At 37.4% G+C, this 13907-nt stretch overlaps 1 protein-coding gene across 6 annotated transcripts in view; it reads left to right on the top strand.

Moving 5' to 3' along the window:
• The window catches only part of diaph2 (diaphanous-related formin 2), a 542053-nt gene that overhangs the window by 206357 nt on the left and 321789 nt on the right, over window positions 1-13907 (top strand). For all 6 annotated transcript variants that reach the window (XM_038281299.1, XM_038281303.1, XM_038281304.1 and 3 more), the window contains one exon: window positions 643-757. In XM_038281299.1, the coding sequence (XP_038137227.1) occupies window positions 643-757 (115 nt within the window). The remainder of the gene's footprint in view (window positions 1-642; window positions 758-13907) is intronic.

Raw genomic sequence — 13907 nt, forward strand, 5'->3', positions numbered from 1 at the left:
GAGAAAATTAAGCGTGCAGCAATCTGCTGCTGCGATGCACACTTTAGCTTAGAGGTGTAATGTCAACTAGGGTAAAAATGACATAAATGCTGAAGTTGTTTCAAACAAAAAGGCAACCCCGATAGCAACATTGCTTAGTTTGACTCGGAGAGGTTCAGAGACTAAATCCCCCAGAACACCATGGGGGATCTGAATCAGAGTTCAGTGGAATTATTGAAAACTTTATCCGATGTGTTTCATATCGATCAGGTGTCTATTGCGATGTAGTGTGACCGAGACAGTGGTCTGCTACTGTCTCAGTGTTCCTCTCGTCGAAGTCTCTAATGGAAAAGTGAGAAAAAGAAGTCTTTATGCATCTTCTTAACACGACACTGCTGAATGACCATCATTATCCTCACTAGTCAAAAATGACAATATCAAACCTCCCATTTTACTCTTCTCTAGCTTTCCTCATTGTATTTATTTTTTTATCTGTCCCGTTAGCAACTCAGTTGCTCAAAATCCCACCCAAGGTCACGCATGTCTCCACACACAGGAAAAGACTCACAAACACTATCTTCCAGCTGGAAGAAGTTTGAGTGGCGGCTTGATGGAATGACGGTTTCTGATTGTGGCGATAATGGAATCCTCGTGTCATTGCAGATAGTGCCCCAGGAAATGGCAGAGAATTGCTTCTGGATCAAAGTCAAAGAAGAGAAGTTTGAAAACCCTGACCTATTTGCTCAGCTCTCCCTCTACTTCTCTTCACACACTAAAGGTAAGAGGTGTCATCTCTCTCCACTGCACCCTTAATTAATCTTCTCACACATGCTTCATGTGGCCTCTAAGGTGATTGTTGCTAAGGTATTAGGGTACGTTGTTTTTTTTTTTCTTTTCCCTCCGACATACTAATTATCCTAAATCAAAGCATTTATTTCTAAAATCTGCATGCTTTGAGTTCAAACTCTTTTTTTAATGTCACACATCACATTTAGTGTGCGTTTCCTTTAAAGAAAGCATAAATAGTCAGTGAACTTCACGTTGCATTCAATCTTTGTGTCCATTGAGCTGTTACAGATCTGTGTTTTTCTTTTGTTTTGAGCACAAACTTGAACTTTTACATGTGGCAGCTATGCTTGATTTGCTTCTCGCCTTTTCCAGCCCAGTAGGCCAATCTTCTATCAGGGTGGATGTGAGGCTTTGAAGGAAGCTCTGGGAGTTTACTTGTCGCAGCTAGTTTGTTTCTCAGATACACAATGAGGAATCTAACTTGCTTATGGGTAACAGTTGCAGTGCTGGGATTTTCTTGCCGTTTTTTCTAGTGGAAGATGGTGTTTGAGAGCACTTGATATATCCCCCCATGACAATTTGATTGTTTTCCACTGCTTTGACAGTATGTACACCCCTCTAATTCTAGCAGCAGTGGGGGTACGGGAGGGAGTCAGCCCTGTCAAGCACAGAAGAGTCAAATCTGTGCTCTATCAGCATGTGTGGACATAACTCCGCAGAACCCTGCACGTTTTTTTTCCTCATACCCAGCTTTTGTTTGGACACTATTCAGCCTGCCAGCAGTTCCTTGCTTTCACAGCCTCAAGGTCCAAAAATTAGACTCTTTGTACTGTGAGATGAACAGCAATTTTCTCTGGGCTGCCGCAAGGTGATTTTCCAAAGTTATACAGATGGAAAGAGGATATGGCTTGGAAAGAACAGTTGTTGCAAAGTTTAATGAAGTGGAAAGGCCAGTCATACGTTTGACACTCCTCACATGCTGCATAAACACACAAAAAGATATGGATGGATGGATGGATGGACGGACGGACGGACGGACGGACGGACGGACGAACGGAAGGAGGGACGGGTGGGTGGGTGTGTGGATGGATGGATGGATGTTTGGGTGGATGGATTGATGGATGGGTGGGTGAATGGATGGATGTTTGAATGGACAGTTGTGTGGATGGATGGATGGGTGGTGAGCGGATTGATGGATGTTTGGTTGATTGGGTGGATGGATGGGTAAGTGGGCGGAGGGATGGATGGATGGATGGATGGATGGATGGATGGATGGATGGATGAGCAGATAGATGATGCCCTCTGACCACTATCAGTAATGGGCAATGGGAGTGAATCTTTTTGCAACAGAAAAAAAAAAAAAAAAAACTCAACTGAGGACAGCAGAGCTGGGGTTTGAACCAGCGACCCTCTAGTTATGTGATGAACTCCTGCATCCTACCTCACTGTTGACAGACACACAGATCTACACACCTGGACCGAATTGCTGTCTGAGGAGAGAAAAACCACCATCTCTCTGGCTGAGCGTGAATGCATTGTACTCAAAGAATTCGTTTAAATTCTAGCGGGCCCGCTCAATGATATGCAAAGTGAAACTGCTAAAAATGCTACATTTAAAGTTTATTGTTTACTATATTGTTGTTAGCATACTAAATATTGTTTAATACATTTACTATATTATTTAAACCATTTATATTGTTTGGCCCTTGCTCTCTGTGGTTTACTGTAGTCTAAATGCCTTGTGTAGCTGTTGAACCCTGTGGTGTTACACAGGAAGCGGCAGAGATGGTGCATCTACATTGATTACTTGCTTCCTGCTCTATCCAAAGTTGTATGCTGGATATCATCAGTCTATTGGTTGTGCAGCCAAATATTAGCTTTGACTCCAGGACATTCAAGGTAGTGCTCCATTAGTTAAACACTACAATGAGCTTGGGTCAGTGCAACACAATGCTATAGTTCAGTGGTGTATACAATACACACGAACAGAGTTCAACTAAGCCGTTTTCATTTACGATTGCGGATTTCCCATTTTATATGGATTTAATGCCTTTTTGAGAAAATATGTATATTCTCCTCTGTTCTCAAATTAATTTAGATTGGGGCATGATGTTTTTCTTTTTGACATGTTTACCATGCTTCATGTTGTCAGACAGGTTCTGTTTGAGTGGTGTTGAATTTCAGCCATTTTGGCTGGAATAAGGCATGAATGTGGCTTTTAAAATTTAATTCAGCTTTTCAAAATCTTTAATTACTCACAGGTAGTTGATGCTTTACAGATTACATGGTGCCAGAAATTAACTTTCTTGCCCACTGAGGTTTGTGGGACAAAAAAAAAAGGATTCAATATATCGTCCATGTTCCCCCTGGCATGGTAGGAATTCATGATCCAGCATTTCCCCCGGGACTTACCTCCTCTAGATCCCTATCAATTACCCCTGCAGCGACTCGACTGAATCAGCTCTTTTCCCTCTATTGTTGAAACAGAACATGATTTTCTCATGAATGAAAAATGCTGTTTAATGTTTGAACACCCACCCACACCCCCCATCACCCCTTCAGTGGAGGTGTGGAGTTGAAAGTCAGCGAGAGGGGCTTTGATGTTGATGGCGCTGCTCTGAAAACCTGCTAGGATGGATTTACCTAAAATGAGAGAGTAGTTCATTTGTTTTCTCTCTTGTGCGTTTCATGATTCATGCTGAACAGTCAAATGCGATGCATTTATGGGGTAATTTCGTCTACAAATCTCCTGGGTAGTGATAAGAACTATTTATGCAGAGCCTTCCTTGAACTCGCACTCGAACTTGAAAAATTGAATCTGGTGAAGGTTAAGTTTTGTTGGGAGGTTTAGCTGGTTAGGTCTTACCCTTGAGATTTTGGAGCTTCATCATAAAGATGCATCATAAATCTCTTGTGCCGATTTAACTTCAAGTCATTTGTTAAAACCAACCCTATTTGTGTGAGATATTGGTCATTTGGTGAATAAAAAATGACACACACACTCACAAACATGACTTGTTAGCTATTTCTTTCCTTTCTGTGGTTCCATCTTTGCCACAAGATGTGGATATTTATAAGTAAAGCACACTTTGGGGGCCTAGTGTATTTTGAAAGATGAGGCAAGCAGGTGTAAATGCCTTCCCTACAGAGCTGCCCTCAGAAAATGCAGCAAAAAAGGCTTCTGTTATCTTCGCCCTCCTTGGGATTCATGCTTGTTACTGGCATTGTTGAAAAGCAACACTTTGGCAGCGACAGAAACTAATAAAAAAAAAAAGAAAAAAAAAAAGGAATCGCTTTAACGGCCCCCAATTTTCCGACGCTTATTGCGCTCAGAAGCCTCTAAAACAACTGAGAATGCAAGACTGTCATCTCCCCTGCTGCTTTTATAGGTCTTGCTTTTTAATGAGTTTTACCAAGAAAAGAAATGATAACCAATAGGGATTTCAGGCTTTGCTTTAAGTCTTGTAGGGGTGCCACAGTTGTTTATTTATTTGTGTCCATTTTGGGGACTTTGAGGCAGAGGAAATATGCTGCCAATGCCACTTTAGGATAGTCAGTGGCCGAGTGGAGCAGACTGAAACAGAAATCAATGGTTTTAGTGTGATGGATGAAGCTCTCTGGCTATCAATAACATAAACTGTTTCTCTGCATATCCCTGCTACATGTGCTTGGTGTAATCATCACTGTAATTCTGAGAGAAACTGCTATAAAGACTGACAGAACAGCAGCTTAAAGCACTGACTGTTATCAGCTTCTACGCTTATTTGTTGTGTATTTTCCAAAGCGGTACCTCCTGTGGCTCATTGGGCTCACTAGTGTTTTTCCAGACTTGTAAGCTTCGTAAATAAAATACCAAATCTTCCAGTTTGTTTTTAAGTTTGAAAAAATGTGTATACATAGATACGTGTTTTTGAACATACTGAGCACACTGATGCCCTTTGAAAAATATGACATTGATATTTTATGGGAAGCATTTTTGCATTGCAACTATGTTGATGTTCTTGAGTATTGTTAGGATGGTACTGGTTTCAGATTTAACTTGCTTCTCTTCTGTTTATCAGCATGATTTATTGCCAAATATCAGTATCATATATAGCAAAAGTATTCATACTCTTTGAATTTTCCCCCAATTACTACAAACTTTCTGTATTAGACCAACATTCAATAGTGCTTACATTTAAAGTTTAAGGATGATTTGTACCCATTTTCCATGTATTTATATTCAGCTGCATTTCTTTAACACTGCTTAATAAAGTTATCTTTGACCACATGTCTTTATTAGGGCTGAAAGATTTGGCCTTAAAATCTTATGCTATTTTGTGGTACTATAATGCCTGATAATGATAAGATTGATGATAAAAACACTTTGAAGTCATTCTTAGGTCACTGTATAGCTATGAATGTATTCCACAGCAATCAGCACAATTCATTTAATAATACTTTATTAATCTAAAGTTAAATGTTGCAGTATCTTATGGAAAGGTTGTTTTTTTTTCTTCTTCTTACAGAGTAGCTAAAGTTAGGAAAGAAGCTAGCAGACCGAATCCAATTTGCAGCCACTCTAACTAGCGCAATTGTTGTAGCGCCACAAAAATTGTGTTTATATGTCTTAAAAATATCAATACAATAAAAATAGGTCTCTTCAGGACACCAGTTAAATAAAAATGTGTTATTTATATATACAGATGTGTAATTATATGATTTTTGATAGTATGCTTTGAGCAAGTCTCCAAAATTTTTACAGAAGAAGTTGTTCCCAGTAACATGAAGAAATATTATATTTCTCTTTTTATCTATTTTTTTTTTCTTATCCAAGTTATTTGGCAGCTTTTAGAAAAATACACATCCCTTTGTACCATCAGCCCTTATTCCAGCATTTTTTTATTTAATTTCTCTCTGGTAACAAAAAAAAAAAAGCATTTTTTAATTTAAGCTAAAATATTTGTCATACTTTAAAGTTTATTAAAAGGAACACCTCAATGGCTGATGTCAAGGCTAGACTTTCCTTTAGTGTGACTGTGTACTTTGTGATCTTAAAATTGTTACCACCCACACACACTGATATGAAAAAAAAAAATTATCATAGACAGACATCTCCATTTTCTCTCTGTCAGTGCCATGCTTTTTCACAGCTTTATAAGTTGTGTGTAAGGCATTAAATGGTCCCTGCAAAACTACCTGGTCTCACTGAAAGTTATTTAACTCTCCATTCACACATTTCTTTTCTGTTTTCTTTTTTGCTGTCCTAACTCATCTTTTCTCTTTTCTTGCCGTCCACCATCCCCTCCTTCCCTCCACCCTCCCCCATTGAGTTGACTCTCTTTTTCCTCTTTTCACTCATCTTCCCCTCACTTCGCTTTATCAATCAGTGGGTTGTGCCTTTGTATGGCTCACAGGATCAAATCAGATTCACTCTGGGATTGAATCCCATGTAGCCATGGCCTCCTGCATTTGAAAGCCAATCCATTCGGCTGTAACTTTACGGTTCAATTTGAAACAAGATTGATGTTGGCAAACTTCACACACCCGCCCCTCTAAAATGTTTCCTCCATTGCCCACATCAATTGCTGATGCACAAAGGCCATGTGCCACTTTGTGATGGTGATTTCTGAGCTTTTCAGCACAAATAAAAAAGAGCAGAAATAAAGTTTACCAGCAGATGCTAGACACAATGCTTAATATTTCACTATTCATTATTTTTTTTAGTTTTATTGCTATGAATTTTTATATTAAGTCAAATATCTAGTTTATTGTATTTAAGATATGACGGTATCAAGAAATACTATTTTTCTCTAGAACATAAAGGTACGCTCCTACAATTCAGCTTGGATTAGAACAGACACATTTTCCTTCGATCATCTCGTATCAGTAATCTTAGGTCAGATGTTAAGGAAATTCTGTTTCCTCCTTTTTATTCAGAGCATGAACATTAAATATATCCCATTAAATCAAGGATATGTACACCATAAAAAAATTATATACATTGTTGACTTTATAAATATTGCATTGTTACAAATGCCTTAACAAATAAATTGGGATAATAACATTTTAATTTGCATTTGGAGTCATTCTCATAACTACATCAGTAATTATTTGACTCATTTTCTTTGCGTTTTTGTATTATGATCCTTACAAAAGAAAATCAGAATGGGCACAATTTAAATCACCTGCTCAGACCTCAATGAAAAAAACTAATATCTGTATCAGACAGGAAAGATTTGATTCACGAGTCTCTAAAAACCTTCCTTTTATCTTGTTTTTTCTTCTTGTAGATTTTTCTTTTCCTCTGTATTTTTGCCTCAGCCCACTGTGCCACTGCTCTAAAGGTCAGCTCTGAAATGGAACTTGACTAAAGCCTTACTTTAAGTGATGGCTGCACAATCATCCTCCCCTTCATACCAAGGGATATGATCAAATCCTTCAGTAGTTTTTCTCACTCCGACTCCCGTCTTCCTTTATCGTTGTCCCACAACTCTACCCTAGACACTAACTCTCCCACTGAGCCGATGTGGTGAAGACACCCGCTACAAAGCCCCAGCAGCAGGGTGGTAATGACCCTGCAGCAACAGCAATAATGATGGAATCAGTGGGGGGGTTAGCCGACTCCCTGACTCTCCCTAATAGGTCACCTAATAACTGTGTTAACATCAGGGCTGACCTGGTGGCTGGATCAAACACACTCTTGTGTGGTCAGCCACCTCAGATGAGGCTCTGCCACCTCTCTGGAAAGAAAGCTGATGCTAACCACTAAAATGAACATTGAGCACCTGAGAAACGTAGCAACTCTTGCAACAATCAATATTTCTCCACGTTTCTCCTCCTTTTAGGGTTTCTATATTCATCTAAAACATGACTTGAATAAAATAGCAAGCTAAATGATCTTGGAAAACTACTATTGTTGAAGCTTTGTCATTTTAGCTGGAGTTTCTTAAAGGCTTACCATGAAGACTGAGGCTGTTTGTCAGTAGCTGTGTTAATAAAGAAAAGGAAAAGAAGCCTCTTCTCAGTGACCGTTTCATTCATATGCAGTATGTAGTTTGCAGCTAAAGGAAAGATTTAAAGTTGGAAATAAAGAAAATATATTTACTTATAAATGCTACTGTATATATGTATTTGAATTTCTATATATATATATATATATATATATATATATATATATATATATATATATATATATATATATATATATATATATATATATATATACATCTCTGCAGTGCAAGTGCAGTTATCCAAGTCGAACTAATGTGTAGTCTTTTCTTAGCTCTCTACTGTGCAGATATTTTTATGCCTAAAGGAAACATATTCCAGGACATTACAACTTTTTTGTACTATTTTACACTCTTTTTTTACTGTCTGTTTTGTTTTTTTCTTGCTTTAACTCTGCCCTTTGTACTCTACATACGCTACTGCAACCAGAATTTCCCATAATTTATAGTTGAATCTAAGTCTAAGCCTAAATTTATACAATGTAAATGCTGAATTTGTAAAAATTCAATTACCTAAGCTCTATCGAGTGTTTGAATCTAAAATGCTGCACATTTTTATTATAAATTGAACAATGACTTATGATAACAATGGTCCTGTCATCACCACTGTTAAAAAAGCCAAAACTTTAAATATGTAGGGCTGAAACAATTAATCAGATTAATCGATTATTGAAATAATCGTCAATATAATAATCGCTTAATCGTTAACTAGAGTAAAAAGACTCTAAAACATAAGCTAACAACCCACTTAGAGTAGTAATTATATCGAGATTATACTATAGTAAGATAAAAAAATAAAAATGTTTGTTAATATGCCCTATCGAGAACTCCTGAAATGGAACGTATGCGTTTTTAGACCAATTATATGTACTACAACCTAAAGATAAAGAACATTGGCCCTAATATTTAGGCAAAATTTTAACATTACTTCTAAAGGTAGAATTATGATAAACTAAATCTTCTATGCTTTTTTTAGAAGCCCAAGTCATCCCTAACAACATCACCCTGCATGTTTTTCTTATTGCCTCTGAAAACTGCCCAGAGGCAGCTTCGATTTTAAAACTAGGTTTAGAGAAAGTCTCCCACTCTCATTCTTATTGTTTATCAGTGTTGGTCTCAATAAACATCATCACAGCTTTGCATTTTACCACATAACCTTTTCACAAACTGTCATCAGCGCCTGAACAAAGAGATGCTGCATTTTACTGAATAGCTATGGTAACCTTTCTTCGTCTCTAAACCCCCCAGTCACACATTCTGCATTTAAAGTCCATTACTGCATAAAACAAAGTAAATAGGCTATTATCCCATTTAGAAAAAAAAGGAAGGCCTCAAATTGTACCATTTTCCACATTTTCAAAGGGAGGCCATTAATTGGTAGTGCAGGCAGGAGACATTTGTCTCAATAAAACACAAAACACTCTGATGTTCATTTCTCTCTGTTTGCAGCAGTTAGCTTGCTGTGAATATCTCAGGGTCAGCCTTTTCTTTGCTTATCCCTGCAAGTTTTTAATATATTACATATGAATGGAAATTAGGCTCTTAAATATTAACGACGAGTAATTAGTTTATCGTAGGAGGTTATATTATGTGTCTGTGTGGGCATGCATTCGTGTGAGAGAGTGAGCAAGTGTATGTTAGAGAGAAATTTCCTCTCTTTCCCTCTTCATATTGCTTCGCTGTGATGTCCCACTGATTTTAATCTTCTCTTCTCAGATGAGAGCCATTCCGGCTATCGCAGTGCACTTTAACTTTAGCCCTCTGAATATTAGCTGTCTTTGATACCTGCCGCTTTCAACCTCCCAACTCTGCACCCCGCTACCTTTTATGTCTCTTCAGGTACAGTGTAATGTTCAAGAAATCTGCCTCTTGAAAAATAAATATTGCCTGTGATACTAAATATGTTTATTTTGATGCTTAATGTTGGCTCCCTTCGGTTTTTAAGAAGCAGAAATTTGGGTCATGCCAGTTTCTCTTTAATATGTTGGTTATGATTTTAATTCTCTAATGATCTGAAGTTTGTTTTGTGTTGTTTTTTTCTTTTCTGGTTAGATTAAATTTCTTTGACTTTTTTTGTTTGTGCATGACTGTAGGGAATACTAATTCCTCAAAAATAAGATTGTTAATATATTGTTAATGGCATGATTAGTGTAACCAGCATTGCTTGAACTGTACAATAAAGTAATTTTATTTATATTTTATTTTAGTTATTTTTAAAGTCTCAAGATAGTAGATCTTACTTTTCTAAGGCTGCCTTTATTTTCAAATTCTACACGTTTTTTATTTCTTTTTTTGGTGGGGGTTGTTATTGCACTGTAGTGGCCCATATTTTTTTTGGAAAGGGGGAATGAGAGAGGAGGAGAGAAATGCAACCACAGGGCAGATTCGAACCCTGGTCTGCCACATCGAGGACTAAGGCTTCCACATGGTTGGTGTGCGCTGCAAATTCTGTTTTATGAGAAAGATTGAATCAGAAATACATAAAACGGAGCATTTGTTCTCTACTCTGTTGCCCTTCCTGTTATCTGCTAAAATCTTAACTCTCTTCAGGCTTGAATCATCAGCAGACATGTCTTGACATTATTAAATAAATACATTTGTTCTTTTCCATTACACGATTTTGAACCCCTTGAATGACATCAATACATCATGCTACAAAAAGTTAGGAGTCTTAATAAAACAATCAATACAGCTCCACAGATTAATTGAACAAATCCTGAAATATGTAAAAGGAACCTGCGCCCCAATAAGTAAATCTATAGATAAATAAATAATAAAAAACAAAAGTTTGTGTGATTTAAATATATTTATTCACATGTTGCCTTGGAGCATTTTGCTTTTATTCCCCTTGTAGTGCTTCATTCAATATGTCTTCTGCAGACTGAATGTATATTAACTGGTCTAATTAAGTGATGTGATGCTTATGTAACCAGAGGTCTTGTATTTAAGAACATGACAATTGCAACACTGTCAGTGGAGCATTTAGCATGAAAAGGCCCCAAAGGAGTCTCACTAAATACCCCACCCCACAAATCACCCCACCCCATCCCGATGCCATGCTGCAGAATATGAAGTGCATATCTGTTCCAGCTCAGAAATAAAAGTAAAAAACAAGGTTTTTAAGGGATGTGCAAAAGCTTAATTATGGCTGGCTTACTTTGTTTGTTTGGGTACTTAAAATGTTATAATAAAGAAATTGAAGGGCTCGGTCAGTTTGCATTTGTTAAATAATTTGGAAAATGGTTTAAAAAATTGATAAAGCCTCACAAAGTTTTTTTTAAAGAACTGAGGGAGGTTATTCAGTTTTTAAAATATTTCTTTCCTGTATTAATTATAGGTAATCTTTTAGCTCTCAGTGTCGTCTCCCTCTGTGTCATTCTTTTAAAGGGTTGATTGTTTTTTTCACTTAAGCAGTTGGTCTTTCTTCCTCATTGATAGGAGTGTTTAAGGTTTGTTTTTTCAAGCTATTGCAAATCAGCCACATGCTGTATTTTTAATGCGATTTTAAACAGGTTTAAACTCAAACTCTGCTGGTATTGTTGTCTAACTCTGATCTCCAGAAGAGCTTTTTATTTATCTCCATGTCGACTCATGATTTGCACACTGATGAAAAAAAAAGGTGCCCACAAGTCCCCATTTCTCTGCTGGCTAACGCTGTGCCTGACTGTGCACAGTAGCAGGCCGAGTTGGTTACATGGCATTAAGTTTAATTTGTGTTTGAGTCTCCGTGGTGGAATTGCTTTGTGGTCTCAAATGGGCCGGTAGGGAGGGAGTGACAATCCCACAGCTGGGCAGGAAGTGAACAGGGAAAAAGAGCAGCATGGAGGCAGAGAGAGAACCCACGATGGCCCTTGCAGGATGGATAAACAACACGACTCCTTTGTGCTCAAGATGGTGCTTCCATGAATATAAATAATCAAGATCTCTCGCACCACTGCGAGGCAAATTACTGCACAGACGAGAGAGCTGGAGAAGTAAGGCAGACAGAGCTGCCTGATTACAGGTTGAGCTCGATAGTCACCTAGAACCCAAAACAGAGGAACAAAATGAATAAAAACACTAAGAAGGAGTGACATTCCAAGGAAATTGTCCAAACTTGTGACTGCTGGAGTTTAGGCTTTAGATGAACTTTGTGAAAGCTGAGCATTGCTTTTGTCAAGGTGGAATTCAATGTGCCCATTGTGGTTGTACTTAAAACTTGCCTATGCTAGTGAGAGAACTTATTTAGATTATAGTAATAAAGAGTCAACAGCTCCAGTTCCTTGTCAGATTCACTGTGCAAAGGTCATTACCTGTTTTTTATTGAAATATTTGTACATGTTCTTTTGTATCTTTTTAGTAATTAAGTATAATATTAGTGTTTATTTTATTTATTGTTGTGATGCTACCGGAAAATCACAAACTAGGCCAGCTACCCACAGACTTTTATAATAACATGGATTAACTGTTCATCACCATCCATCCTTAAAAAAAAAAAAACAAACAAGAAGAAAAAAAATTACTGTATTTTCCTGACTATAAGCCCACTACTTTTTATTTTTTCACACTCTTTGAACCATGTGGTTTAAAAGAATGTGCGGCTTTTCTGTGGATTTTCCCTAACTGCTATATGGGGAAGTCAAAGTTGAAAATTAAAGTGTAAGGGGCTAATTTTCATTTAGCATAACAACATGCTAGCAGCAGGCACGGCGGAGAACAACTGTCCCGAATTCACACATTTTGACATCTATTTGCTGTATTTAAGCTTCTGTAGCAGCTCTCACTGCTGCAACAAACAAGCTACCGGAAGCTAGCATTCTTCTTCGTCCGTACTCCAGGGAATATTTGTAGATCTTCCCTACATGTTTGGTGGGAGACAGTTCAGTATATATCAGTGGCTTACAGCCTGTTGCGGCTTATAATATGTTTCCAGTTTTTCAAAAAATTTTGTTGGTGCGGCTATTAGTTGGGTGCACTCTAGAGTCCAGAAAAAAACAGTAATATTCAGGGTTTTAGATAAAAAAAAAAAAAAAAAAAAAAAAAAAAAAACAGCCCAGAAAGTTAATGATATAATCGTGAATATAATTGTATTTGAATGTTTCATTTTTATTGCCCTCATGCTGTATTCAATATATTAAGTGATTGTCCGTCTACGATAAAACATAACCTAGAAAGCAAGGCAATGCATTTGAAAATATAATGTACACCAGATAACAATATAGGGATTATTTGATATATTTGTATTTAGGAATGTGTTTTTATTTCATATTTGTTTTTTCATTCATTACTGTGCAGAGACATTAGTAAATTCTGTGGTGCTGCCACAGACAGGTTTTAGAAATAGTAAACTGGGTGTACTAGAGTTGCAATGTTATTGCACTTCTGCTCCACCTACACAGACAAATGAAAGGAAACTATATCAGTAACACTTCAGGATGGGAGCAGGGTCATGGGAAATTAAGGGTTTGCTTTTACAACATATACGAGTATACCCCTGCCTGTAACATCAAATCAAACGCATTAAAGTGCAACATTGGCTCAGTTAACATTAAAATCCAGAGTGGGCGTGCAGACAGCTGAACAATGTATTCCAGAAGGTGTTTCATCATCTCTGCATTATATCCAGACCCCTGACCTCTTGTGCTCTTTGCTTTATAAAGGCTGGTAGATGTTGAACTTGTGTATGAATGTTCAGCTCAACAGAGAGTACGGCTCCAAGCAAGCCTGAAAACTGTTGAAGTAAGAAACTGGAGGTTTTGAAGACTTGACAAGATTAGTTGAGTTTGGGGATTTGCATTAAGGTGCTTTTGCTCTTCTGGCCTCTCTTTTTAACTTTCCGACTCTATTCCAATCCAAGCTTCAACTGAGGTAAAGCAGCTTATTAACCTTCATGAGGCCACAGGCATCCCCAAGATTGCAAGACACCGCAGACACAGTGTGTGAGATAAATTAACCTTGGAGGACTGATACAGCTTGGTTTTTATTTTAATTATGCTAAGCGAAAAAATGCATTCGATCTTTTAAATCTCATGTGGGTTTTTTTTTAGCTGTACTGTAATATAAAGTTATATTTAAGTTTTTCACAACCAAATCCATACCTCTGTATGATATATATTTTTCTTTCTTTGGTCTTTTTCTCTACAGTTATATACATTTGTTGGTCACAGTTTA

Source organism: Cyprinodon tularosa, unplaced genomic scaffold (assembly GCF_016077235.1).
Source record: "Cyprinodon tularosa strain WSP-4 unplaced genomic scaffold, ASM1607723v1 ctg17, whole genome shotgun sequence".
In the NCBI taxonomy this organism is placed as follows: domain Eukaryota; kingdom Metazoa; phylum Chordata; class Actinopteri; order Cyprinodontiformes; family Cyprinodontidae; genus Cyprinodon; species Cyprinodon tularosa.